Source organism: Varroa destructor, unplaced genomic scaffold (genome assembly GCF_002443255.2).
Source record: "Varroa destructor unplaced genomic scaffold, Vdes_3.0 BEIS01000006.1, whole genome shotgun sequence".
In the NCBI taxonomy this organism is placed as follows: domain Eukaryota; kingdom Metazoa; phylum Arthropoda; class Arachnida; order Mesostigmata; family Varroidae; genus Varroa; species Varroa destructor.
In genome coordinates this window covers 25,291,788-25,319,317 of record NW_019211459.1, presented here as the reverse complement: position 1 = coordinate 25,319,317, position 27,530 = coordinate 25,291,788, and the positions used below count along the sequence as shown (strand labels likewise).

The 27,530-nt window shown below is 43.3% G+C and overlaps 1 protein-coding gene across 6 annotated transcripts in view; it reads right to left on the bottom strand.

Annotated features, from left to right (window-relative positions):
• LOC111252970 (uncharacterized) overlaps positions 1 to 24,387 on the bottom strand; it is a 75,038-nt gene extending 50,651 nt beyond the window's left edge. For 5 of the 6 annotated variants that reach the window (XR_015329912.1, XM_022811683.2, XM_022811685.2 and 2 more), the window contains exon 1: positions 22,730 to 24,387. Coding sequence is in view for 5 of the 6 variants with exons in the window: in XM_022811683.2 (XP_022667418.1) it covers positions 22,730 to 22,856 (127 nt within the window). In the remaining variant the exon portion in view is untranslated. The remainder of the gene's footprint in view (positions 1 to 22,729) is intronic. The other variant, XM_086992449.1, reaches the window with a different exon arrangement.
• Positions 24,388 to 27,530: the final 3,143 nt, after the last annotated feature.

Genomic DNA, 27,530 nt, shown 5'->3' with positions numbered 1-27,530 from the left:
AACGCCACATACAAGCGATGGAAGATAAATGTGCTAAAAAACCTAAGAAAGGATTGTTAAAAAAAACGGACAGATCATCTTACTTCGAAAAACGAAAATTAATTTATTGCTTAATTCTACTTCATCTTTGTTCCGGATAGGGAACTGGGTCCAGTAACCAGGAAAGTAATATTAATAATTTCAATAGATCCCAATTCTTCCAGCTTACAAACTGTTGTTCTAAAGCAGATCGGAAAAAGTGTAACGTCCATATAACATAATGATATATTACTCTATAGTAACATATGTACTACATAATATATATATATTATCGCTTTATCTAATAACTTGTTTCGAACTGTTTTATGTAATAAGACTATGGCCGTTCCGGATAGTGCAGAATGATCTGGGCTGACATTGAAACACTCTATAAAAAAGAAGAACTAATGTTGTCTATAGTGTACAGTAAATTATCGATGAATTTGACTGATCTTCAGTAATTATTTACGTCGTCTGAGTTAGGGTAGCAACTTTTGCTACTATGGCTCCAAAGGTCCTACAACGAATCTATGTTATGATACGGGTATTGTCTGACCATGTTGTCATTAGAAACTCTACCGGACGTCAGACCTCTCCTATAAAAGGTTACATTCAGTGTTCGCTTAATATCGAAGACCCTTTCGTTTGGAGTTCGGGGCTATTATCTTTCACTAGTTAGATCATCGACTGGTCGTTCTAGTGGTAGGATCCGCTTGACATACTTGTTGCCCATCGCCTGCGATGATCTCGGCTTCGGTACGAACAGAGCAACAAGTTGGCAAAGCCCTTAAAGCTTTCTAACGGCGAACGTTTTAAAATACCGACTAAAATATCGATGGAAGATTCTGCTCAATTGTAGGCCCAGTAGGCAAGCCACGGCCTATGTAGAACGGCTATAATGAGACTGAAGGAGACGATCGATGTACGACAACAGAAATACCTAATTTCCTATATTATCATTTTTTGGACATAAATAAATATAAATAGCGTTAAGCTAAACCTGGTGGTTATTCATGCCCCGACATTATGGAACTCTGTTCCGTGCAATAAGTTCAAGCACTTCATAGTAAATTCTAGCTTGTGGCTTTCTCCCACATGATGTTGTTATGTGTCCAATTCAATTTTTACTTTTTTTCGATTTATTTTCAGCGCGAATTCAAATACACAATGTTTCCTTTTTAATTTCCAGCTTATTTTTAGAATTGTCTGACTGAACTCAATCGATTGTCACTTTGATCAGCGTTGAGGTAGCTGTTTTCGATCTCGTCCGTTCGAACATGGCCAACTGTATTCGATCGGCCATCGTCTTGTACCATAAAGCACATCCTCTAGCTTCTTGTTTACTTCCATGCATTTCGCACCTAATCGGTGTATCTAGCCCATCGATTGCTGCCTTATTCTAAATGATGAAAGGGTGACGGTTCCCTTCCGAAGACCGCTTGCTTGATATAAAATCTATTTCTTCAATCAAATTTTACTCATCAAAAATAGAGAAAATCTAATTTTATGTAGTAAATTATGTATGCAGCACATAGTACCCATCAGAGAAAGTATACGAGTGAATATTATTTCGCCACGCAGCAACTTCTCCATAGTGTGTGTGCGCCAAATTTCATAACTGTTTAAAATCGTTACCCATGGGCATTTTTTATTAATTTAATTACAAATGGGTAGAAAATATGAACTGTACTTTGCGACCTAATATATATAGAAAACAATCAAATCGTCCCGTCGTTTAATCTCGACTACACAACGAGCGAAAGTAACAATGGCAAAAAAAAAAAAGCAAAAAAAAGAACAAGTCAAACTCATTACACCCACGTATTTCACGCAACATGCAGCGCTGTACGATGGGTGTCAAGAGTGGTCGTCGTAGCGCTGCTGTCGAGTGCACCAACGCGTGCACCATGTTTTACAATGTCGCGACGGTGCAGCATCGCCAATAGTGGAACTTCTCGTCGAAAAAATCAAGCGGTACGGAACGAAACATGGAATGCGAAAGTATTCTTACGCATCTACGCTACTTGATTGAGGGTTACGCCGTGACTCTTATGGCTGCTGCTGTTATTGCTATTGCCGCTAGAGCCCACAGCAAGTGAAGCTGTAGGTGGCCTTAAAAAAGAAATCTTCCATCTTAACGAGCAACGAAAGCTCGCCCACGCAGAAGGCTATCCGCGTCAAGCCGTCTCCCGCACGAGCTCGCGGAGACAGGGCAAGTGGAAAGCGAGTTTGGCTTAGCGAGTAATCAGCGACGGTAGAGCGACGAAGTGAATGTTTTTCATTCTTCAACGCAAACAAGGCCTTTCGGCTCAGCCTACACCCCTGCTCCAATAGTCTAGTCTGCTGTAGAACTGGCAGAACTTTATAACCCGAAGGCACACGCGAATGGGCAAACGCCGCGCCGATGAAAGGCCCCAGAAGCGGGCCCTTCAACACTCGTAGGTTTCGTTATTTTCGAGTACTTTCTTTTTCCCGGTATACGACTAGGTAGAATAAGATATATAGGCTTAGCCGACAAGCTGAGGCAACCATGTTGAACTCTCCTAAATACTTCCTGAAGGCTGTTCGCGATACAGACTCGGTTATTGAGGGCAAAAACGACCCGAATTAAAAACGGTTATTTAGCTGCTTGTACAACCTTTCTTCTGAAATCATGTTAGGCTGCGTTCAGCAGAGTGGTTCGGTTGGACCAGGGCGTTTGGGGCTATACCCCTTCTTCGTACTGTGGATCGAACAAATATACCGATATGTTGTACCTTTAGATGATAGACTGCAAACATTGCATTAATGTTGGCGTTAGCAAATGGTCTTTTTGTGCAGAACCAGTAGACCAGTGCGATAGGACTTCAATCGCTGTAGCGAAGCCACGAGATGATAGACGTTTTGAAAACTATATCGCCTAGGATTATCTGTCTAACCGGCCAGTTAGAAGTGTTGACACGTAATGTCTGCCGAGGTCATTGGAGTCAGTTGTGTTTCCGCCGTTAGTCAGTGCCTATGGATAAGACGTAGTATTGAACACTTCACTGCTACGGTAAAGAGCTGTTTTGACTTGACCGTTTAATACGGAATATAATATACATATATATAGAAAATGAACAGTTCCTTGTACCCGACGGGATTGAACACTGGCGTATTATTTGACAAATGTAAGTTACGGACCATGTTCTTACAACTACCGCAGGAAGTCTTCCACAACTTTTCGACGTCACGGTTATAGGCTAACAAATTTTTACATTACAGGTATATGTATTTATGGGCAGCTAAACGACAAACGAATATATAATGCCCAAAAGAAACTGTCAATGTGGATTAGTTGTTACTTGGTTGTAAAGGCTTTTGCAAACGATACAATAATATGTGCAATGGCAGCAAGGTTTCTGTCCTGCAACTGAAAAAAGCTTTGCTACTCCTAGGTTAATCCTAGCTACTCTAGCCTATACATGTAAAACATTACTTTGAGTGATGATAACTGGTATCGAGTTCGTACAGCTGCGCCTGCGCCATAAGCCGTCAACGCCAAGGGCACTTACACTATTTACCAAAGGCCAGTCCGCACATCCTATCTATAGATCCGTTCCTGCTGGTTGGCTTCGTTTCGAATCACTCGCCCTCGACGACGACAACATCAACAACAACAACAACAACAACAATAGCAAGTATGCGACGACGAGTAGATCGAGTGCGGGAATCTGCGTCCGTACGTGGATCTGGACCCAAGCGCCAGCTTGTTCTGGCCTGGCCCACAGACTCGATACCGCTCCGCTTGACCGAAACAAAGCATAGTGCCAATCACAAGAACACATAAGGCCAATTCATAATTCATTAGCGGAGATTCCGTTTCATCGCATTTCGCTTAGAATAATTTTGACATTCCGACAACTCCCCCGTCGTGCACGCTCGGCATTTTGTCAAGACAACGGTTGGCTGGGCAGCAATTGCACGACCTAGTAACGTTTCAGCCCGCCACGATTGCTAACTCTATTCAAGCGAGCAAATGCGCAGATTTGCATATCAATGTATAAAGTATATATTTTGTCACAAAACAAACCCTTGAGATCGCCGAGTAAAGCTATTGATGCATGCTCGATGAGCTACATGGAGATGAACGCCACCCTTTGGTACTTTTAGTGTCATAGCAAAGTAAATTAACCCTTGCATTGGTAGTCAGAGCGTTAAGACTGTGTTGTCATCAGTCTCGTTTGTTGTCTGATACATAGACTAAGAATTTCGAAATATAGTATAGGGACCAAGCTCGTTCAGCTGTTCAACAGGAATACCCGTTGTTACACTGACTCTTACCATTTCCATAGCTGTTTGCTAACATCTAAGTCATACAGACTTTTCATCACATCAAGGCCTTTGCAATGTATTTAATGTAATTAATTCGCGCACGTAGCGCACTATCTTAATTTATAGTAAGTAGCTAGACATATCGACACTTTGCCTTTGGGTTAAATCCTCCGCAACATCGATCAACACATGGATCACATGTGGCTCACGTTGCTGAAAACGAAAGAGATACAATTGAGGCGTTTATTACCCTTTCTCCTACCGTCCTGATGCGTGACAAATGCAAATGTTCAGTTCCTGCTTTGCCTGCCACCTCTACGTAATGGAAGGATCGTACGCTGGTTTTCCAGTTATCTAGAAATAAGCACCGGAGCAGTTGAGAGAGCGCTGTCTCGGTTCGTGAAGTCCAATTTTTTTAGCTCTGTGCAACTTGCTGCCGAACTCGCCTTCGTATTCGGACGTATTTTACCTTCCAGCAAAGCCGTTCACGCCATCCCCTCCAGCTGTCAGGCTCGATTAGCCTGTCACACGGCCTGTGGTGGTATTCCCGTCATCCTCTCATTGTGCAGTTTTTTGCCTGCGAAGCTCCGACTGGTTCCGCTGCTCGACATAAACGACCGACGTTAGTTAGCCGCTACATACTCGACTCAACTGAAAGGTCTGCCACCAATGTACCGTTTGCAGTGGTAGAAGCTAACAGGAAAGTAAACAAGGGCTCCCAATCGGTTTGTCAATGCAGGTAGGTCCAAACCGATTTGCGTCGCCACCTTATACCAAGGGACCTTTTACAAGGCATTGGTCGATAGGTAGAGCCCTCTGCCCGTCAAACAGCAATGGCATTGAACGAACCGCAGAAGCACAGGGAGCGCGCAAGGATCCGCCAGTTTCCAGAACGAGTATGGGGTCCTAGTAGGATGGAACAGAAACGACCGAACACGAAAGAGAGACAGGTAAGCTTGGTGCACAGACAGACGCAGGCAATTAGCAACTGTTGATTGTTAGCAGCAGCCCTTTCAGAAAAAAAAATGTGCACCATAGTTTTAGCTAGGTAGTAAATAAACCAGCTGGTATTATCTACTGTTTTGCACGCGTCAGACATAAAAAATGATTTCCACGTTATAGATGACGTATGAAAGCATGCGCCCATCCGAACGTCACTGACATTTTTCCTTCTGAATTTTTTCCTCGACTAGTACGTTGCTGTGCGACTATCGTTGTAGGATTATTCATCTAAAGCTCTAGTAGGAATTCTACCGGTATTACGCATTCGTGAAGACAGCAGATGACACCGTGGGTAGCTAGCGTTCTCGAAGCCCGTTGATTAACGTTCGACGTTTGTCACGATTTGACGACAAGACAGCGGGTAAAATTCAAAATCACGCGAAAATATGCCACTATCCACCTGTCGTAGAATTGCAGGGGGGCAACTGCCTGCAAAATTACCATTTTCAATTATTTAGATATATACGTGTATAGGTGCTAGATGTTTTTACAGTAAACATATTATATTCAGAGAGAAAAAGCAATTTGACGCTTGACAGCATATTCAAAGATGACCCGTTTTTGAATTGGGTATCGTGTGATTCTCTGAAAATATTTAATTTATAGAAAACGTAATGTTGAGTATCACCGTCGTAGCCTTATTCGTTGAGTATAGTTTGTTTATCGTTTTGTATCGGTTTGTCAGTGAAACACTATCCGCTAGCGAGCCAGATCGCTGAATCAGCTTCGAGTAATATATTGACTTCAGCTACGCTAAGGAAGGTGTATCGGTTTAAATTTGCTATCGGATCGTGAATCTGGGAAGACCGAGTATACGCGTTCGTCTTCCAGTGAGATGACACTTACCGAGCATAAAAAAAATGTTTATAAAATTGTCTTATTTTGCCAGAAACAAACAACACTGTTTCGTTTGTTTTCAAAGCTGCAGTAGTGGCGCACTTGAGATTTGGCCAACGACGACACCTTGGAACGATCCGCCATGCCCGCTGTGCCACTGCTGTTATCTTCCAACATTGAAACAGTTGGTGTACGTATATAATTTTGCTTTCTTTATTGATACATGTTGTGTAGCATTCACGTGTCACTAATGAAATTAAGCACTGAACTCTTTTCACCATTTCCTATATACGTATATCAATGGTCAAAACCTGGTTGTATTTATAACACGGTAGCGGGATGGTATGGTTTCGAGCGTACGATTCGTGCATGCGCACGACATCTAAGGCTATTGAATTTGTTGATAGTTCTATAGTATGCAGGGCATGATAGTCAATGTATTGTGTGGCAGTCGTCAACATCAAAGCTCCACTATCCACTAACAATAAAATCCACGCCTTGTTTATTTAACGGAATCGGCCTGTATGTATGTACGGCAGCAACATGGAAGATCAACCAAAATTATTTTCAAGTATTACATCGATTGTCAAAGCTCAAAACGCAAACCTGACGGCCCACCAGTCTATTTCATACCTCTTACTTTGCTAGATACGCGTCAAAATCGCTTTATTAAATTGCTATTCAGTGTATTTATTAAAAATTATATGTATCGTTTTTTTGGTACCTTACACATAATTATGGCGGATTCGATGTTATTCATCAGCGTATTCCATATCTGCAGACATGTATTGGTCCAGCCTATAACTTTCCAAAAAGGTTTGCTCCGTTACAGCAAGGAAGAAAAATGACGAGAAGGACTAGTAACCGCGAATATATCAATATCCCATAAATATAGGGCAAAATATCCCAGTTATAGAGCGTATACGAGGCGGTTGACACGTGTCTCACTATAGGTGAATGTCATTACAAAAAATTGAGGTTAATTCCACACCAGACGATAGTAATACGGTCTACAGATCTCTTTTTTTTTTTTTTTTTTTTCTGCAAAAAAGTCTATTTGATTAGCACAAAAGAGATGTACTTTTACGGTACATCCCTTCTCTACTATGGCAGAGAGTGGTACATTGTCAATCGCCAGGAGCTAAAAATGGCCAGTGCCAACAAGAAACACACGTTTCAATTATGAGAACTTGTCAAGGCAAACCAATTTAACACCATGGAGATGGCTCATGTTGTGTTTTCTCCTAAGCGATCATTTAAAATAGGAAAAATACCACAAGCGTATATATATATATGTATACATGACTAGTAAAATGAACCTAATTGACATATTTATGCCTTCACATTTCTTACACTTGGAAGCAGATGCTTTCTTAAAGCCCGTGTACAAGTACGCTGCCTCTTGAAATGTTAGTAATCGCCTATAAACAACAGAATTGCCTAATTGCCTAGGCATAAATGACTAGCAGTTTCACATTGTTGGGTTGTTCATTGCTTTTAACATTGACACAGCTAAAAAATATGCTCTACGTGATTACTTGTGCATTTATTACTACTCAATGGTATGTGTATATATATATATATATATATATACTGTTGCCCGCTTCGTCCCTCCTGACCTCCCACCGATGTAGTACATCGTCAAACGATTGTATCTGCTGTAGTGTCGAGTGTAGCCGTGAAAAATGTCGACCTTCTGGGCCAATTCCGGCCAGGAGTAAGGCCAAAACCAGCGCAAGTGGCACAGGCACAGCCAGATCTACCCACAAACAAGTGACAACCGGTTGAGTCAGCAGGGGGTTCTCTTCTCCTCCAACGACATACTACATCGTCTCTTCCCTCCCCCCCAGAGCAACAGGGAGGGAAAACAAACTGTTGGAGAAAGGCTACCGCAGCGCCTAGTACTACGTTCCAAAGCTAACGTAGGATCTCGAAATAAGATTGATGACGAAAAACTTTTTCAGCCCGTCGTAGCGCAAAGGCCAGCCGCCCGGCCCTAAGTAACAGGGTTTAGGTCGAATCGCTCTGTAAGCGCTATTCGTTGTGGGGTTGGAAAGGACGAAGCCCGAAAGAAAGTCTGGGGGGTTGAATGGAGCCTACGAGAGATTAGCCGTCATCTTAAAGCGTATACAACTACTACCACGACTACCAAGTAAGCCGACAAGGCAATAGAGGAACAGTAACGAAGGCTGGCAGAATCAAACATATTAGGGCGGAGAAAGGGAAAAATCGACGGCATTACTGTTCATGACGGCTACGGTATTGGGCGGGGTAAAATAAATGATTTGATCGCACGGACGATGGCGACTTGTACAAGTTCCCCAATTAAATACGACAGCAACTATGAAAAACGAGAGAATCGATTCGTGAAATGATCGTTGAAATCAGTGTCCCTCATACAGTCACGCGGATAGGACGGGCAAGCTCTATGATATAGGTGCTGCAACGGTCACCAAAACCCGACAGGTAGCGAAAGCGTAGAGTTGTTTCTTTAATCGGCACTCAACTAGTAACTATCTCTCTACGTGTAATATATTTATGTTTCATTTACAACTATTATGGAATACCCTGAACATTGGTGCAATTGTCTAATAGGATGCTGAACAGCTATCAGGAGTTTCTGATTAGCTGAAGAAGTAACATGTCTGGCCAGAGAAGCGAGCGCTTCGTTTGCCTAGTCAATTCATCATGACGTTACATAGCAACGCTTCGTATAAATCAGGTGAGACATTATTCCGGGCGACTTATTGGTTCAGCGGCTACCCCGCTGTTCGATGTAATAACATAATAAGTATCTCGTTGATGAAGGGGAACCATGACAACGAATGTAGTATTTAATAAAACGAACGCCTCGCGGTTCCTTTACCCTGCATGCTGATTGCTCTCCCTACAGTTGCTGCTGCTCCCCGAACCGTGGAGTAGAAACTGAAAAAGATACTTAATAACGCTCGTTATGCGATATGCTGATTACGGTACTGATGCTGGGAGCTGAATTAAGAGCTTCGTTTAATGAATCTATTGAATGATCAACGTAACTGTAGTTACAGGCTGTGACATGGTATGTCATGCTACAGAAATCTGAAGTAACTAATTTTAATTTGAACAAATTTCGCAATAAAAAAGATAAAGATCACCTGAGCACATTTTCGCACTGGACTATCAGAACGGTGCGAGAGAAGATGTAGCCGAATGGGTAGGTATATGCTATCTGGTGTCAACATATATACACGTAAAAATAACAAACGGTCTTCGCTCCGAATGCGCCTTAATTGAATGCCGTTTAAAATAAGCCTCATTCTATCATCAGCTTCGAAACGGTGTAATGCAGGTGGATAGCAATGGGATTGTTTACCAATGGGTACTACGCAAGGAACGTAATTACGTATTTAATAAGGGCGTGAATTAATAATACTGAGATATAAAAACATACATAGAATCTGTTGGAGGTCGCCATGGAAAGCTTCGAAGTCCAAACGCTACTTTCACGCGAGGATAGAGGTATTAAGTGACCTAGTAATACAGAACATTGTTCGGAGCTCGTTCTTCGTAGCTCCTTACGCACCTACCTAGTGCACAGACAAGTTCCACGTATGATTATTTCATTCGCTGCTATTAAACTACGAATATTTCATGTTCATCCATTGCACTTGTACTGGTAACGACAATATCATGCGCGGTACCCTGTTGTTGCTGTCCTGCATTCGAGATGCAAACGGGAGCGCAATATGGTGCAAACGTCAAACGAGATAATGGTTCGCATCTTGCCCTTGACGACACGCCGTCCGTACATTTCCCACTTGTTGGTTGTACACTCACCATCGCCGACAATTCGTCCGAACAAGGCGTAAACGTTTGTTAGTCAAACAGCATATCACTAACGCGCCAGCGTAGCACCGTCAGCAGGCGCTGGCTTTATAGGCCGTTTCCTGACTCGCCTGACTCTGCCAACACTAGGAACGAATGCCGTTTGGAATTCCTACAGGAATGACAAGAAGGGGAGGCAACAGGGGCTCAAGGAGCGGTGGCTAGCCTCCAGATGGACTCTCAACACAACAGCTGTATAGGAGGGACATACAGGGCTACCGCATGCTCATACTTTAGTTCTTTTCCTGAACAGGCGGTACCGTCCCAAATGTCGCAGGCAGTGCGGTGGACGGGGGAGTATTGCTTTGCTGGAAATGGTCAAGGCAGCAGGCTCTATTTAGCTGGCGCCAGCTTAGCGTTGGGAGAAAAAGGAAGCGAATATGAAAATGTATGGGAGCAGCTATTGTCTTCGTTGTATCCGTATCAACCTGGTTTCTTTATTTTTATTCCCTAAAAATTTTCAGGGCGTTTTGGCCCTAGGCCCGCATAAGTCTCTGTGGCCAGAAAACGCTTAGATGTGGCTTTTCAGGCCGTATTCCATCAGATAGGGCCCGTGTGTGGACCCTTCTTCCCTATTCAGAAAAGCCAACCGAACGCATGTACCAACTTTAGCCGTACATAATTGTAAAGCTAGCGCCTTACACAGACAAAATTCCAATTGATTTTCGCATCTAGGAACCACTCAGAAAGCTGAGGACGTTAGATATCGCCGTTGGAACCTTTTCAGAATTGCAAGGCTAAAGCTCTCAATGAGAAAGGAAAACGAAACGCTTTGAGCCCAGCAAAGGCCCTCCAGCTAATATCCGCCCACCTGCACTTAATCTTGCTAAAGAAACAATCTTACAGTACGCATCGGGTGCGGATAATCTGCTGATCGCACGCACGACGTATCCCTGCAAAAAATGCTATCATCATACAACCCACCTTTCGAGAGGGTTTATTAGACAGACCGTAGACATAGCACCAGCATCAACAAAACCACCCGACTAGTTGTAATATCTGGCAAAGACCACCCAAGAGACAATGTTTTCCACCCATTCCGGCAGCGTATTTCGGAAGCCTCCGATGATTCATGAAGATACGATAACCGAAAAGTTTTAAGCATAGTGACTGTAAGAGGGAAAGTCCTGACAAAATACTCAAGAGTCTCTTTGGCCAATTCATCTGGCATCTCATTTGAAATGATCGCTGCATGGTTAGGAATCCAAATCAAGGATACGCGTTTTCCAGTGAGCGCCCACACCGAGTTAAACATTAAGAGGAGGAGGAAGAGGAATCATATTCTGATCGCTAGTTCGTTATCTTCTGTCTGTAGTATAAATGCAACGCGTGAATCAAAAAAGATTACAAGTCCGAGATGGGCAATGTCGCAAACGCATATTCTAGCAAACATCGAGCTCACCTAATTCGATCCCCAGCAAGGACAAATTGTGGGGGAGATGGTCCGCAAATAGTCATCTACCAGCGGCGCCTTAGGAACTAGCGCTTAAGGAACTATCAATTAGTTACCGTTAAGATTTGGTCAATCCGCGGTTTCTCTACCAAACCATTCTAAAATCGGGCAGACAGCGATCAATTTGTTTCCTGAGGTCTTGTTTGGCCGGACAGAGTCTCCCGATACATTAGCGCAAGTATGTTCGAGAGAATCAAGTCTCTTGAGTGAGAATCCTCGGAGAATTTAGCGATAACGTGCTTTGATGCAATCAAAATTGAGTGCCGTGGAAAACGGTTCCTCTATCACTTCCGGTATGTCCTGCATCTCGGATTAGTCAATACTTTACACAAAAAACGGTCAGCCAGCAATATTTGTTTCTCGCGGATCGGAGTAATCTTGTGAGCCTGCACAGGCTCCTATTGTGAACGTGAGATCCTACTATAAACGTGAGAAATACTGTCCTATTGGTTGCGAGCAGATCCGCATTGAATTGAAAAGTCGCAAAGTTAACAACCAGTTATGATAAACAAACACGAATCCTAAGAAATAATATGATGAAACCGACCAAAAGAGCTTTCAGTTCTTGTTCCCATGTAAACATCAGGTACCTTTTCCCTGTCCCTCTTAATGATAAAGAATAGACAGTGATAGAGTACTGGCGAGGGGATGACTGAAACGTTCCACACAAAAAGAGACCGTCGGGTTGACGTCTTTTCGAGATGATTAATTACTTCAAACGACATGTCTTTTTGCTGCTGCTGTTGAAAAAGTCAAGTAAAGAAGGAACTGCTGTGGCCAACCGTAACCATGAACAACGCCATCAAAGGGGTTATCTCGAGCACCTGGAACTGTAGAGAACATAAGAGTATTCAGTGTCTCGCTCCCGGGGTCCTCTCTTCTTCTGTTACTTCTAGGTTTTTATCCTGCTTTTGTTAGACACCCACACAGAGACACGCACGAAGCTTGTCACCTTCACCCACGGCCATTTCTTTGCATCTTATGTATCCTGAGCAACTTGTGGTGTCTGCAGTGTATCATAACAGCAGTGTTATGTGCTACGCTATTACTGTGCGAAAGACACGCTTTATTGGCTAGTTACTGAATACTGTTATACTATGGATTTATTGAGAGCGGTGGACGGGTGGTAAGGTACCTTATCAAAACTAAATATATTGGTTTTGGGAAACAAGTGCGTTATGTATGTAATCTAGATAAAGTTTCGTTAAGAACGAACAGATTTTCGAATGGTGGGTAACACAGGTCAGGGAATTACATAATGCATTACCTTGGGTAGTATACCCCTAAAGCACTCGAATCGTACCGAGTAATAGGGTAATCACGGTAGGAGACACATGTCAATTTTAATGGAAGCATGAACTACCTACTTGCGGGGTTACCCCAGTGTGACTGGTTCATACCAGGCAAATACTTCACTTGTGCAACTTCTGGAAATCCGATGAGGCCTTACATCACTTCGGATACACAACGGATATACAGATTCATAGACAACTAAACGAGCGCATGTTCATTTAATATATGAGGCTAGTTACTTGAGTATTATATAAATATGTGTTTCTCACATCGCACCTCAGGACACACATAGACGCTACACATTGTGTTTCGATTTTTAGAGTGCCACATGCACGAATGAATGCACGCGTATTTAAAAGGTAGAAGAAAAACAAGATGTATGATGCAACAGAAAGCAAAAAATAGACAGAAGTAATTAAATGTTATAAAACATTTACTTACCAATGACGTTATCATCATAGCTTTCTGCTAAGGACTCGCTATTTCGAATACTTGCTTCACCGCCTCTACCTTTCCTGAATAGACTCTCTTAGCCACTACAACGGCGGCTGTAACTGCTTGTTTTGTTATTATACTACTATAACATTGCCTTAAACTTTCGCTAGGCCTTGCGCGGCTTCGATGCAGCCAGCATCTTCACTTGCTGGTTTGCATTGCAGTGTCTTTCGACCCAAAATTTTCCGTTTACTTGGCCGAACTCTCTGTTTTCACCGCTAACCGTACCCTTAAGTTTGCGTCAACAGTCGCTGGCGTACGCGAAAAGCGAACGTCAATTCCGGCACAAGCATAAACCTTCGCTTCCCCGGGGCAACCGTAGGTCGTCTAAAAATCACCAGCACTCCAGAACTCGTCAAGCTCCGACCATCAGAGTCTGCTTCCAACACCGCCATCATCCAGGTCCTTTTTCCACGTTCCTGTCCCGACGATCGAGGCCTCCTCACGTCGATTGAGTCCGATAGTCAGTCAGCACAAGTCTGCCCTGGTTCCGCCTTCACAGTTCCATAGCCGAGCAAACACAAGTTCCGAGGCTATGATGGTATTAGACGCGTAGAGGCTGCTGTCCTGCTGTTGGGGGTTCTGTGCTGGTCATCCAGTCGAAGGCGGATTGTTTCGTTGGCCCGCAAAGGTTAACCTAATACAAGAACTGACCAGCATGCGTCTTACGAAGCGGACAGAAGTAAACCCAGACAGCTGCAAGTCACAGTAAGAGTCCGAGATAAGCGGGAGGGAGGCGGGGGTATTCTAGGGGCAACCTATAGGTTGCAACTGCCGAATCAACTGCCGCCATCTTCGTTGTCAACGCTGGCAGCGGCAGAATGGAATTTTCCCCATCTGCTCTGTTCTTAGGCGGCAAGTTACAGCAGCAATGGAGCAGTAGTGCAGACTGGCGGACGCGGAGTGCCGGCTGCTGTACGGCGTCTTTTGATAGTGATGACAAAGCGCTTGGAGAACAGGAGACGTGAGCCAGCACCGCGTCATGGACTTCGGCCACCACTGTCTCTAGCCAATACAAATTGCTGTATGGCTACGTATTGGGACGGAGGCCGTGAACTCGAAGGGCGGCCGTCGACGACAGCAGAATTCTAAGGATGACACACACAAAGCGTTAAAGGATGGGAGCCTGGGCAAGGGGTTTGTAGAGCAGCCAAAAGCGCTGCTGTTGCGCCGACACTGATGCTGTTGTTGAATGTCGTCATCATCTTCTGAGACTTAATCTTATGTTTCATTGACGATTCTCTATTTGGGCTCATTCGCCGTTTATCGCTTTTTCTATCGGCGCATTCTGTTCTCGATCTGATCTCACTCAACCTATTATGCTTCGTCGGTGTCGCACGAGAACGACAACAACCTAATTAGACGGACCTAACTAAACGGAAGGTTTTTTTAATCACTCTGAAGAAAGCGACGAGCCTTTGCCCTTATGTGCTGAAGTTATCGCTAACTTTGCCTCAGTAATCGAGGCTGTGAAATATGGTGGAAGACATAGAACATACAAAGGTGCTTGCTATCTGTTGCCAATGCTGTTCGCCTTCTCGTGGCATACGCGAAATTCGTTTTGTCTACGTCCGGCTATCGGTGCCGCTGTACCTATGATTTGATGCTGGGCGCAATGTATAGCTATTACTTGTACAGCGTATATATACCGCAGTGTTCGAAAAGAGTTGCGCCGCTGTCACATGCACCGTCAGTACAAGCAACAGATTTTTTGTCTATCAAACAAGCTATCAGAATTTTTGTAAAAGGGGGTCTTTTGCGGAAATACCTGAACCTCCTTCATGCAGTCAGTTCCTTTGATGACCAATGAAATCTTACGTCGGTTTATGTCATCAGTTTACGATGTCTGAAATAACAAGATTAATAATGTCGGTTGGCTACTGTGTTAGCATTCCTTGCCGCGAAACAGCTTCGGTGAAAATGTTTGCTTAACTGATCGATTGGTGACATCGTTAATGCTCGCCGACCGGACAAAATCTAGTGGTATTCGTTGTCTGCTACTACGAACTTTTAGGTATACTTCAGGGTATACAGAATTCGAAACTTTTATTTTGGATTTTTCGAAACGGATTTGGTATTGATCGTGTACTTGCGACTGAGATCGTGATCGCGATTGTAGGCGACCAACTTTATTATACCTTCCCTAGGTTGTCAATGTTTTGCCCAGGTAATTTTGGTGACCCGCTTTTGTTGTACATAACTGGATACCATTACATTTTAACAATCCTTACATTTACTTAACTCGACTTAATGCGCGCTATAAAGTGCCGACTCTTCAGTCTTCTATTCACGGCTGTTTTAAATAATAAAAAAAAAAACTTCCAATGATATCAAACATGTATATGCTTAAAACAACCGCAGCTTCTCTTAACCTTTCGGCCTGAATAGGCCCTCGTACGTTCTAGACGGTGGCGGAAGACGCTTGATTACACAAATCACACAGCCCTAGTGATTTTCGACAATGTTTCATTCATGCAATAACAGAAGACAATCCGTTAATAGGCCTCCGTAAGTACATGGTATAGCAACCAATTAGTGTATCACTAAAGATATAGACAACTCAAAATTCAGACTGCGTCACCAACGATTACATAGGGTTAGTGTGCACGCTATTACTTTTGCTGGCGGCTCGACGAACCGGCACGAAGGGCCAGGTATCGCGCCCAGGGAAATGCCGGCTCTGTCCTTTGAATATCCGACAACATGAAAACAATTTGTCGCTAAAATAGCTACTATGAATAGCCGTAGGTGGCGTTGTAGTGAGCGACTAGGCCTTTCATATTTATTGTGTCACTTAGCGACTGCTATAGTTATTGGGAAGTGGACTTTATTTTTAGGTGTTCCACTCGCTGGGCCGCGTTGAGTTAGGCCCACGACGTTGAAATACGTAGCTTGCTCCTTAGGTCGGGCTGGTTCCAGCAGCGCAGTTGAGTGAACGCGGAAGCAAACAGATAGCCAAGTAGACACAACTTGTCAACGCGCATAGTCCAACGGCGTAGCCACTTAGTCAGCAATCACAGCGATACTCAGACACAGAGACACGGTCAGACGGACCAAAAAAACGATCAGACTGAAACCGGTTTAAAGCTGGTTAGCCGGTTTGCGAGCAATTTCTACATGACTATCGCAGAGACCGGCTCGAACGGATCCAGGTCTACTACCCAGTTCGGCCGCCCGTCGCTTTTCTTCTTTCCACTTATGTATACGCCACAATCGTCTACTACAAGCTTGCAGCCTATGATGATCTTACAAAAAAATGTAACTACTGCCTGCATCAAACTCAAAAAAATGAAAGAACACCATTACTGTTCAATACCGCCGATACAAATGGCGGTCGAGAAACGTCGACACGATAATCATTGCACCTTACAAAAATAATATACTGGCGCCAAAAGAAATTAGTTCTGCCTTTGAAAAATCTTTGCCGGCCCAATAAGCAATTTCTGACGTCGATGGGACAGACATCGCCTTTCTGTCTTCGTGGCTGCTGGCTAGAAACTGCAAAAAACAGGAAATAGAATGTTACCACTTTGAGCTCAACACCTCATTTCCTATTACCTATAATACTATAGATGTCGGTCATTGCGAGTGTAGCTCAGTTGTGTCGCTGATGGTGTATGCGATGCATGGTAACGTGGCCTTTGGTGGGGCAACGGTGTTCCGCTGTCGTCATATCCACATTGTAACAGTTTTCGTCGTTATCGCTAGTAGTGCTATATAGCTGTGCAAGTAACGGCAGTACTTCTTGCTATCAACTTTCGATGAAGAGGCATCATATTGGCCCCAGCGAAGCTTGCTTCAGAGAGCCAAGCAAGATAATAACGATATAGGGAGAAAAAGAATGAGAAGCCCTTTGAAGGTTTGGACCACGGAGCCGCCGTCCTAAAAGCAACGATAGGAAGCGACGCGAGTAGAAGGTGGTGATGGTAGCAAAGGACGTACGAAATCATTCGCTTGGTCGTTCGATTTCCAAAGCACATTGCCAGCCCGTAGAACACTGTGATAGATGCCACGGGTACGCTATCAAGCTTCGACAACGAACGACCAAATCGATCTTAAATATCTATGGCAGGAGGCAATTCTTATTTGTGACTGTAGATTCAGGCTACAATGACCGCCAATAGCTATGCGTAAGCATTATGTATGTTTTCTTCAGACTGATTGTCTATTATCCTCGTGTAATATCATTCGTCCTGCGCCCCCTTCGTATCCGTTCGTCCGACAAAGGCTTACGAACGTTCATGTGCTTTGTTTATGCTAAAGATCCTTTAATATGAGACCAACATTTTTCAGAGTCTGACATACATTCTAGCATTTAAGACTTTAACTAAAAGTAAAGCCCGGTTAGGAAAAGCACAGCAAAGTAGTCGGGCGTACTTTGGTGAGGTCTTCGGCGAGAGTTCTATGCACAAGCTTCTTGCCAAAAGACAGACAAGCACTGAAGGCGTTTCCATAGGCAAAATCTCTGTGACCTCCCTTCTCGGCACCCGCACTCGTTTCTCCGGTATTGCGTTCATTTCATTACACGATGCTGACACATGTCACACCGTTGCGGATCGGTTACTCGTTAAAGAGTTAGATAACCGGCGCAGCCATGTATCCTCACGACCTTCGTGATATCTAGAGCTCTAGATACTGTGTATTTAAAAAAAACCTCCAGTATTGCACAGACAGCGGCTAAGACCGACACAATATATTTTGCTGAATCACACAAAAAGATCGATCCATCTCTTGACCACTTCACAAGTTTTTTCGCCATTTGTCCTTTACAAACCAGAGCAATTCAGCTAGATCTTGCTACAGCCAACCAATATTCGTTCTTATCCGCTTCTGTGATTTAGAAACACGACATACTATATTCTCGAATCGGCTTCGCTATACCGGACCAAATGGGTTTTGCTCACAAATGCCCTGTCTCGCATTGAGGCTATTCAGCTGGCCAGACTATGCTACAGTGTGCCGTGCAACATGCTACACACTCCGTATAGACACACTCATACACAGCGTGGCTCCGGAAAGATCCTTCAAGACATATTGGAGGATTTGCCGCTTGAAGTAACGTCAGACAGTCGAGCGAGAAGTCAACCAGGGAGCAAGCGAACGAGCGAGCGCTTGTAGGAGACACTTTAGAACTTTGGTCTTCGGACGTTAGGCTACCATCTGCCAGCTGTCAGCCACCGTCGTTCGCCGCAGCCAATCAAGACAATGCTATCCTATCCCGTAAGTTTGTTTCGGCTTAAACGCTTCAAGGTCTACTACCGCACAAGACGAAAGGAACAAAGCAACGGGAAAGAGAAACAAAAAGCACACTTCAGAGGTTCGTTCTTTTTGTTTTGCGGATTTGCTTTCGCTGCTGTTCCCGCTCAATCGGATCGGACGTAACGACAGTACTACCACCGTACTTTACCCAGGTTTCACCTAGGTTACATAATATGAACTCTACTGACCATGCAGAGCTGATCAAAACCGGGTGAATGGGCAGATCTAGTGAATGTATACTTAATTATTATATGAGTATGTATATACTGAGGTAGGCTATGAAAAATGTAAACCTGTTTTTGTCATAGTGGTATAAGTTACCAGGGCTTTTTCTAATGGTTTGACAGTCGATTTCGTCAAGGGAGGTTTTTTAACCTTCACTGTTTTACCGCAAAAAGCGTACTAGACCTAGAGACTTCGTATCATATACTAAATTTCTACAGGGATCAGCGGAAATGACTGGTTTACTGGTTCATTATATTCGTTGCATGAGAAAAATAGGATGTGTAAACGTTTACCGGCGCGATAGAAAGGATTTTATAGGCGAAATAAGGAGGTTCGCGCAGTGTCAGCCTTTGAGCAAAGGACTTTTTGGGGTCATTCAGCTAAACAAACACTTCTTAGACTTCGCTCATTATCTTAGCGGCGTCAATAGTACTTTTAAGAGAAGTATCTCTGGTATGACACCAATCACTATCGCACAGATGGAACGCCGGCACGATTGGTAAGACGTGCAAAAAAAAACCGATCACTATGCGCCTTCTAACGACTACGACTACCATTTTTACGATTCATGAGTGAAGGTTTATACCTATTGAAAAATACGCACACATACAATACTCTGCTGTACGTAGGGCTATCGAAGTGCCGCTGGTGGCTGATAGAATAGATTCACTTATCAATAACAAGCTCAGTCTCAAGAGGCACCCCGTGCCCCTTGCGCCCCTGTGAAGCTCGCTCCCTCACAGCCTCTATAGAGACGAAGCTAAGGGTTAGATAGATTTCTAAGTGGCCTTTACTGATCTTTAGCAACACAGAGCTGATGCATCCGTGCCTGAATACACTTCCCCTAAACAACGCTCCGCTTATTCAATTTTTCAACTATTCGTATATGTGAGGCTAGGTGAATGTATTGTTCCGATCGGATGGACGAAACAATCCGGACCGATCTGGGGCTGATACCCTGGCTTCATTGACGCCACCTTTCGCTGTCTCCTTCTCCTAGCATACAGATAGATAGAATTCGTTAATAGATAGAAACCGGCCAACTGGTCCGAGATCGCTTCTAAACATGTACTAACGGTTCTGCCGTAATAGATCGACGCTGATCTTGGTAGCGGTGTAGGGCTCGCATAAAGCGGCCAATAATGCCGATGATGTCTGTATAAACAAGGAGCACAATTTTTTTTTTGTTCAGAATCCAGGACGTATGAACCTTAGTTAAAACTAGAGGGTTCAAAATACTGTAATCGTTGAAATTAAATAGGAAATATTGCATATATAAATACAAACGACATTAACTAGCATGCGTTATCGTAGTGAGACTCGACATTATAACATTGACTTCACATGAAATAAACACTGTTATAACAATAGCATTTGGTTATTTACTTAATAAATTGAAGAATACACGGAATATAATTTTAGCCACGTTTTAAGAAAACATAGATTGAACTTCGGACGGATACTTACCAGATCGGATGATTGTAACCAATACGAATTGATGCCGAATAAATTAGGTAGCCCCGGGGTATATCCACGTATAATAATGAGCGTTGAAATATTAAACACCTTGCCAACTTATTCGGAATTATGCTCGGACAATCCGTCATTCGAAGTTATCTTAACGTTTTAGCATGATCCTATGATGGTATATATATATTATGTTGCGAAACTTGGCAGAGCCTATAAAACATAATAAACATCCACTGATTGTGGTACAGTGAGACCTTTACCTTAAACTTAAGAGCTTTATTAGTATGGTTTCCTTGCTAAATAGCTTGGTGTCTTGCTATTGATCACCGTTTTTTTTATTTTTGAAATTTTTTGAAATTAATTGAATGCCAGGGTACGAGAAAGCAGTTTTCCATGTCACCAACTTTTCCGTTCGTTAAGTTAAGCACATTTTGTATCTTAACAAGTAGACAGCGGGCAAATTTACCATCTTCATGGGTTTTCCCGGTGCACAAGATTTTTTTCGTGAGCAGAGTTGCCCCATGCCGTTTCATAATATTCAAGAACAAAGAATTAATTGCAATTATAAACAAATTAATTAAAACGTGTTTGAGTTATAAATATGTCGCCGAGGACAAGCAAACCCGATCGTGTCTACGGCACGGGGCAGTGGTCAACAACCCTCGCATCCAGCTGTTACTGAAATGCTGTGTTTGTTGTAACCAGTCAGCGAGCGTTCCCTAGACGCCCCAAGGACGCCAACAGGCTCATGCTATAAACAGACAGAGAAAGTCTCGGGTCTGTTGGTGCTGCTGCCATCATATTAACGATGACGAAAGACGAAATGAAATGCTTCTTCAGTCCCTACAGTGAGCGAGAGCCTTTTCGTGTGTTTCGCCGCAGTGTCGCCAACGGCCGATGTCGTAAGGCCCCAGATGCCCACAAATAGAATGCCACCATGACTGTATCGCCGAGAGATATAAGATCACGCAGACCCATAAACAAGCAGTGCGGCTTACATGACCACGTTCGTTAGTCAATTCCAAAAATAATGAATATTAATTGTCGATGAGGAATCCGCGGTGTATTAGCGTTGCTGAGCTCTCGTTTGGCCTATCCGCTACGGGTGCGATCGTAACTGCTGTCGTTCGAGTCATCGATCTAGCCACGTCGCGACGAGGCCTCCGAGCATTAGCAGTCACCGTTTACCAATGAAGAACGATTACCTAAATTATTCCATTGGCTATAATAAGCGGACTGCTTCGTAGGACCTTTATTGCCACAGTCGCGTATTGTCAACAGCAAACGATTAGATAAAACTATCCTTGACTAAGTAGTCCGTATGCCGAAGTAGAAACGGTGCCGTTTGTTGAAAAAATAATAACTAAGTTCTAGCAAATTGGGTCTATTTGAAAGTTCAGCAGAAATGCTTGCATATTACAAACGTAAAGATTGCTTTAAGTATATATACATAATACTAATAGGACGAGTCATAACCGGATGAATGCCAGGACCGTGCAGATGACGGGCTCACCCTGAATAGTGGCCTGCGCGCCACTACACTCATTGCTTTCACCACTAATATTATGTTTCATAGAAACGTACCGCGCTTTGTTATTGATAGAGTGCCAAGAGCGGACAAACCCTACAATTATACCATCGCACCTTACGACGTCTATAGCACCCAACTACCCCCATCGCCACGGTTGTTGCAGACAACCTGCCACTTCTGCTTGAGTCACCTGTCCACGCAACATGTGTACCAGTATAAATATAATATATATGCGTGCTTACATACATAAGACATTAAAATTTCTATTGAAAAGTGGACAAATTGAAAATTTAAAATCAAGTTTAGACTCGATAGCGGAGATTCATAAAGTTGGGTCTCAGAATTTCAGTTCTTCAGAATTTCAGTTTTTCAGACTTCGCCAGGCATCTACTAGGATCGAGTGTGGCATTTTTATCGAATGATATATTCAAAAATGTGTTTTATGTCAGGAATGCCTCTGAGCGAATTGACGATGGGTAACAAGAGCTGATACTGTGTGAGTGCTACTGTTGCAGCGTATTGAACCCCGTCGGCAACCTGGTGCGTGATAGCGTTCCTGGCGAGAGTCTCAAACGTTATGAAGAGTGAGACTACGAGAAAGGTAAAGCACTGGTTTTGAGCTGATCTAATTAATTTTGTAACAAATAGAGCTATTCAAGAGAGAAACATGGATGATATGTTCTTTTATCTGCATTATTTTCACAGGCACAATACTACCATGCTATTTGTGTAGTTGTGTTTTCTTCAATCGATTTTTAGATTTCCCTATTATTTCTATTCATAAGTAGTTAGTTATATTTTGAGCGAGTGTTTTTTTTTTTGTTATTGTGATTCGCACCTGCGACGACTTGCAGTCATCCGTCAATTGGTCCTACTGCTCCTACCGTTCACAACGTCATCAGCCGACCCCTTTTTATGTGTGAAACTATACTTTTATTCGATCTGTGTTCGGTACACCTATTCATTGGAATAAATTGGCAATCACTTACCGTTCCGTGTGTCGATATCCTGCGCCCAGTCGGGTTCACGACAGTGAACTACCTGCCCAGTCCAGGGCACTACCGCTAGTCCGACAACCAGCAGTATCAACAACAACTCCACTTGCAGTGGGTTCATAGCGTCGGCATTCAGTAGGGTATCCCTTTGAAGTTATCGGGTTGGCCAGACGGAAACCTGCTACGGCACTTCCTCTTCGGTATTTTCACGCGGCTTTTTCGCTTGGGACACTTGAACTTGCTCGGAGCAATAAACTACCTAGGTAAGCCAGTAGGCAAATAACCAACGAAGTTATACAGCTATTCCCACGTTGTTTTTGATTGCTCGCACCGGACTGAAAAAAGCACAACACGCAGTCGTCGTTACTTGTCCACTTTCGTATCACGCCGTTATCACTTGTTTCCGTTTTCTCGACTATCACGCACAGTTCTACGAGGGTCACTGTTCATTTTATTTAATACACAGTTGATTGATGCGACCGGAAGTCGGCTCGGAAAAGGAGACGAACGTGGTACGGAAGAACTCATAATGCCAGACCATTACCTTACTACACTACCTATAGGTGCGGAGGGATCTACAGCAAACGAAATATACAAACTGATTCACAACAAACACTCATTCAGAGGCTGGGTCACAGTCTGTCTGGATACTACCATGCACCGAATACCGACCGACCGACCGACCTTCGAGCGAACAACCTGTTATGGCCGCTATGGCAAGCACTTCGCTTTAGAATCACTTGTGGAATCAATGAACGTGTAATACTATAGGTTGGTATTCTTGGTGGCAAAAACTTAGACCTTCTTTGTCGCACATGATGCTGATATCATTGCAAAGAGACTCTTGTTTTAACTGCAGAGTACTCAAGAGACGTAGTCGCGTTACGCCCCAGTTGCAAAATCCAGTTAGAGCCCAGCTGCTGCTGGTGCTGCTGCTGCTGCTGTTGCTGCCGCTTCTTCTTCTTCTTCTTCTTCTTCTTCTTCTGCTGCTGCTGCTATTGTGGAATGATTCCATGCGCGGCTCAAATCAGCAAATCGCGTTGAACTTTGTCCTTCGTGTGCATCATCGCACAATTCTTCCTCTGGCGGGAAAAACTGCGCCCATGCTTACGAGTGTATTTTCGACGCTTTTGCCGCTTATGTCACATACAGTAACACGCGCCACGAACGTTCCGTTGACGTCGTCGACGACAATCCGACCTGGTCATCCAGATGACTCTAAAATGAACGAAGAAGGATCGAAGAATATAGGTACAACTATGTACAGGCGTACCTTTAAATGTTTAGTTGTTATACGACAGGTGCACACTCGGCCTCGCTCTAAGCACTTTTCTGTCCTTGTACTGCAGAGTTTATATTATTAGGACCCAATGAAAACATACTTCAGTACGCTTTTAATGCCACCGTCTCAATCCCATAGACGCATCGGTGACACTTTGTTTTTGTTGTTATTTCGTATATGTCATCATATGTTGCCACACGTTATTTCGTTAGCCAGACAGTATCGCTCATTAGCTGTTTCGTCCACTCAAGTAACGAACTCATCGGCACAATCTGCGTTAACGCTTCAACAGACTACCCTGCCTAAACGTCTACGCTTGTATTCTAGCGGGCGTCTTAGCTGCGCAAGTGCTGTCAGCTTGTGCTCGACCGTCCACTTGCGAGATGTTCCCCAGAGTCGGTGTTCCTAACTCTCTTCACTTCGTGGAGAGGGCCGCATGGCTGTAAAATAACGAGTGAGGGCACGGAGGAAGGTAATGCCGAAGGAAGTGACAGGCGGCAAGTAACGGCACGATGACCAGCTAACCAAGGGTAAGCCAGACAGGAAGTGGGGGACCAAGCAGCTAGGATGCGACTAGCATGGTCCTGCTGTGTTCGTCGTGGGGAGAATCTGGCTAGACTGTAGGGAAAAACACTAAAAAAAGGGACTTACCACTAGACGTTTGCTCTGCTTGGCTTACGACAACCGAACAAGCAAAGAGCCGATAGTGGCCTATGGATATGTTGACATTCGGACATGCTACCACGGTAGAGTGCGGCCAAGAGAAAAGATGGTTGAAGCGGCATGAGGTGGTATTGTCTTGGTATATACATGCGAATATGGTAGAGTTTGTCTGGTGGAGACGATGATGGGGCACGTGGTGTTCTATAGAGTAATAATATTGAAAGAGACATTGGGAGAAGAAATGCGAAGTGACTTCGTGTTGATAGAAAATTGAGGAAGAATCAAGTTTCAACAACTACAAGTTACGGGTGTAATTGTTGCAAGGCTCCGTTAAGGGTTGCCCATAGGAAAGCTCGTGCGGAGTGGCAAAGCAGAAATTTCACCGTTAGGAAAATGAACCATACGTTTGCATATGACGAATGTATAAACGAGTACTACGGAAACGTTTTGTAGGGCGCTTACTTTTCAATCCGAGTAAAGGCAGGCACATTTCGAGCCTCGAGCAAAAACCACTCGGTTTACATAGATTGCTTATATTGAGGGCTCTACGCTGACACATTCTTGAAACAATGCTACACAAGTTGAGGCAACTCAGGTATCGTACAAGGCTTTTGAAACGGTGTTTTTCGCTCCGTAAACCTTCGTAAACGAACGGCTTCGACTTTTCAATTATTTTATGTGTTCGGCCATTGCTACACACAGTTTCGTTCAATTGCTTACGTTGTTCCGAAGACACATAAATCGTCTTGCTGGTCTGAAGTATTAGCCAGGAAAGCCAGATCTTCTTTTGCCAAAAATAATGGATCTCTTTCAAACTGGCGATTTGCATTACGTATTCTATACATTTTTATAACAGATTACTTGATAAGCATGCCCAATGCTTCCTTCTTCTATATTTCGTGATCGTTTGCTTCATCAGCTGTGTCGATTACGTATGCGCAAGCAAATAGGATCTTCGTTACCTTCACGTGGCTTCGACAGTTCCCCTTCATTCTTGAAATCGTTGATAAGTAGCTCAACTGTGGCCAGCCTGACTCCTATCGCGTTTTGTTTAGCTGCGCATAGTTCTTTCTCTTAATAAGAAGCGTATCGGCCGTAGGTGCAGCCGTATTTTTACGAATATTACAACTACGATAATAAATTCTAACTAACATAATAGGTTCAAGAAGAATGCGGCGACTGAGACAGAAAAGGAAGAAAATGTGGACTTCAGAGATTAGCGTGTTAAACGTATCACGTCTGGAAGCTCGGTTAGACCGTGTCTCCTCATTTTTAAGATCATGTGACCCATCCCGATGTCAGGATGAAGCTACCACCGTGGCGTCCACTGATCCAACAACTGTTGATGCCAGTATTGAAGCCGTCAGTTAGTTGACTCGTAGGGCCAGTAGCGTCCTTGTTTTTCGTACTATGTGCCACTGCTGGTGTTATTAGCGTCAAAAGAGGTAATAATGACGATAGTGAGGGCCGGAAATTTCCGACGATACTTCCTCAACATTTCTGTCCTTTCTTCTTTTCTATTCAATCTTCAGATGACCGCCCTCTGTTTACTAGCCCAAGTTTCAATTGAGTTAAGTGAACTAACGTAGTCTTCAAACTAGCCACGCCCACGAGGGCAAGTGGTTTTGCGGCGGCTGGCTCTATTTATCAAGTCAACTGGTTTCAAATGCTTGTCGAATTGGGCATCCCTGCGACGCGTACTCCGCCACGGTCAGTCAACCGTTTCGAGTTAGAGAACGTCAGGCAGAGATTTTCTGCCCCCTACTTGGGAAGTTTTGAGAGTATAAAGATGTAGATACGATTGGCGGCAGGCCATGCAAGTTGAGTAACTTGGCGACTACTTAGAAGGTTAACTTTTGTAGCCGCTGCAAACCTAGCAGATATTGCATGTATGGTTCGGCGCTCGACACCTACTGGGCAAAACCGCACTGTCGTGGAAACGGCCCCTGTAAATTGTGCCCTTTGCTGTTGATCGTAGTGAGCCTTGCTCATTATTGATACTCACACAAACGGATATCCTCCTGACGATAGGTGCGAATACAAGTCGCTTGCCAGGTAAACCAGTTATATAAGAAATCGGCCGTGAAAATTCTAGTATACTTAATCAAGCAACTATATTATAAAAATACAACACCGATAACATATATTAAGATACTATACTAAGAATATATATCAATAGATATACGAATGGATGGGTAGTAAGCAAACAATCGAAAATATTATATAGTGGGCACTCCTATTGATTTAAATATAAGAAAGGGTCCAAAGTAAATAATCCTCATCAAAGCAATCGATTCGGTGGCCGATTTCATCTCTCTGGTATTATGGCATATGATAATCGAACTTAGGTTTTCCTCATTTTTTTGTAAAATAATTCCCTATGATTTCCATGGTCTCTATCGCTTTCGCTATTTGCGCCTATAATTTGTGTGTCCCCTGGTCTCGACCGAAGTGATCCTAATTCAATTGGTTCAATCCTAATGACAGTTGAACAGAATAACGCTCCGAGATTAAGCTTAATATATAGAACAAATGAGCTTGATAAGTTCCAATTCTCTGATATTTCCGAGCAAAAAAACTTGAAACCCGCACTCAAATATTTTCCACAGATATAATAAGAAAAGCGAATAATTTCATACTTCGGTGCAATTAATTTTACGCCCTCTGCTATGGAAAGATGATTAAAAGCTACATACATTTTTTCTATATATGTATATATATTTACTGTACGATATAATTCTGGTCTTTATTTATATTCTATAATATCAGAAATTGATAGTCTTGAAATGATAACTAATAATCCTACATCAGAAATAATTTTCAAGTTACCACGAATGAAAAATAGATTGA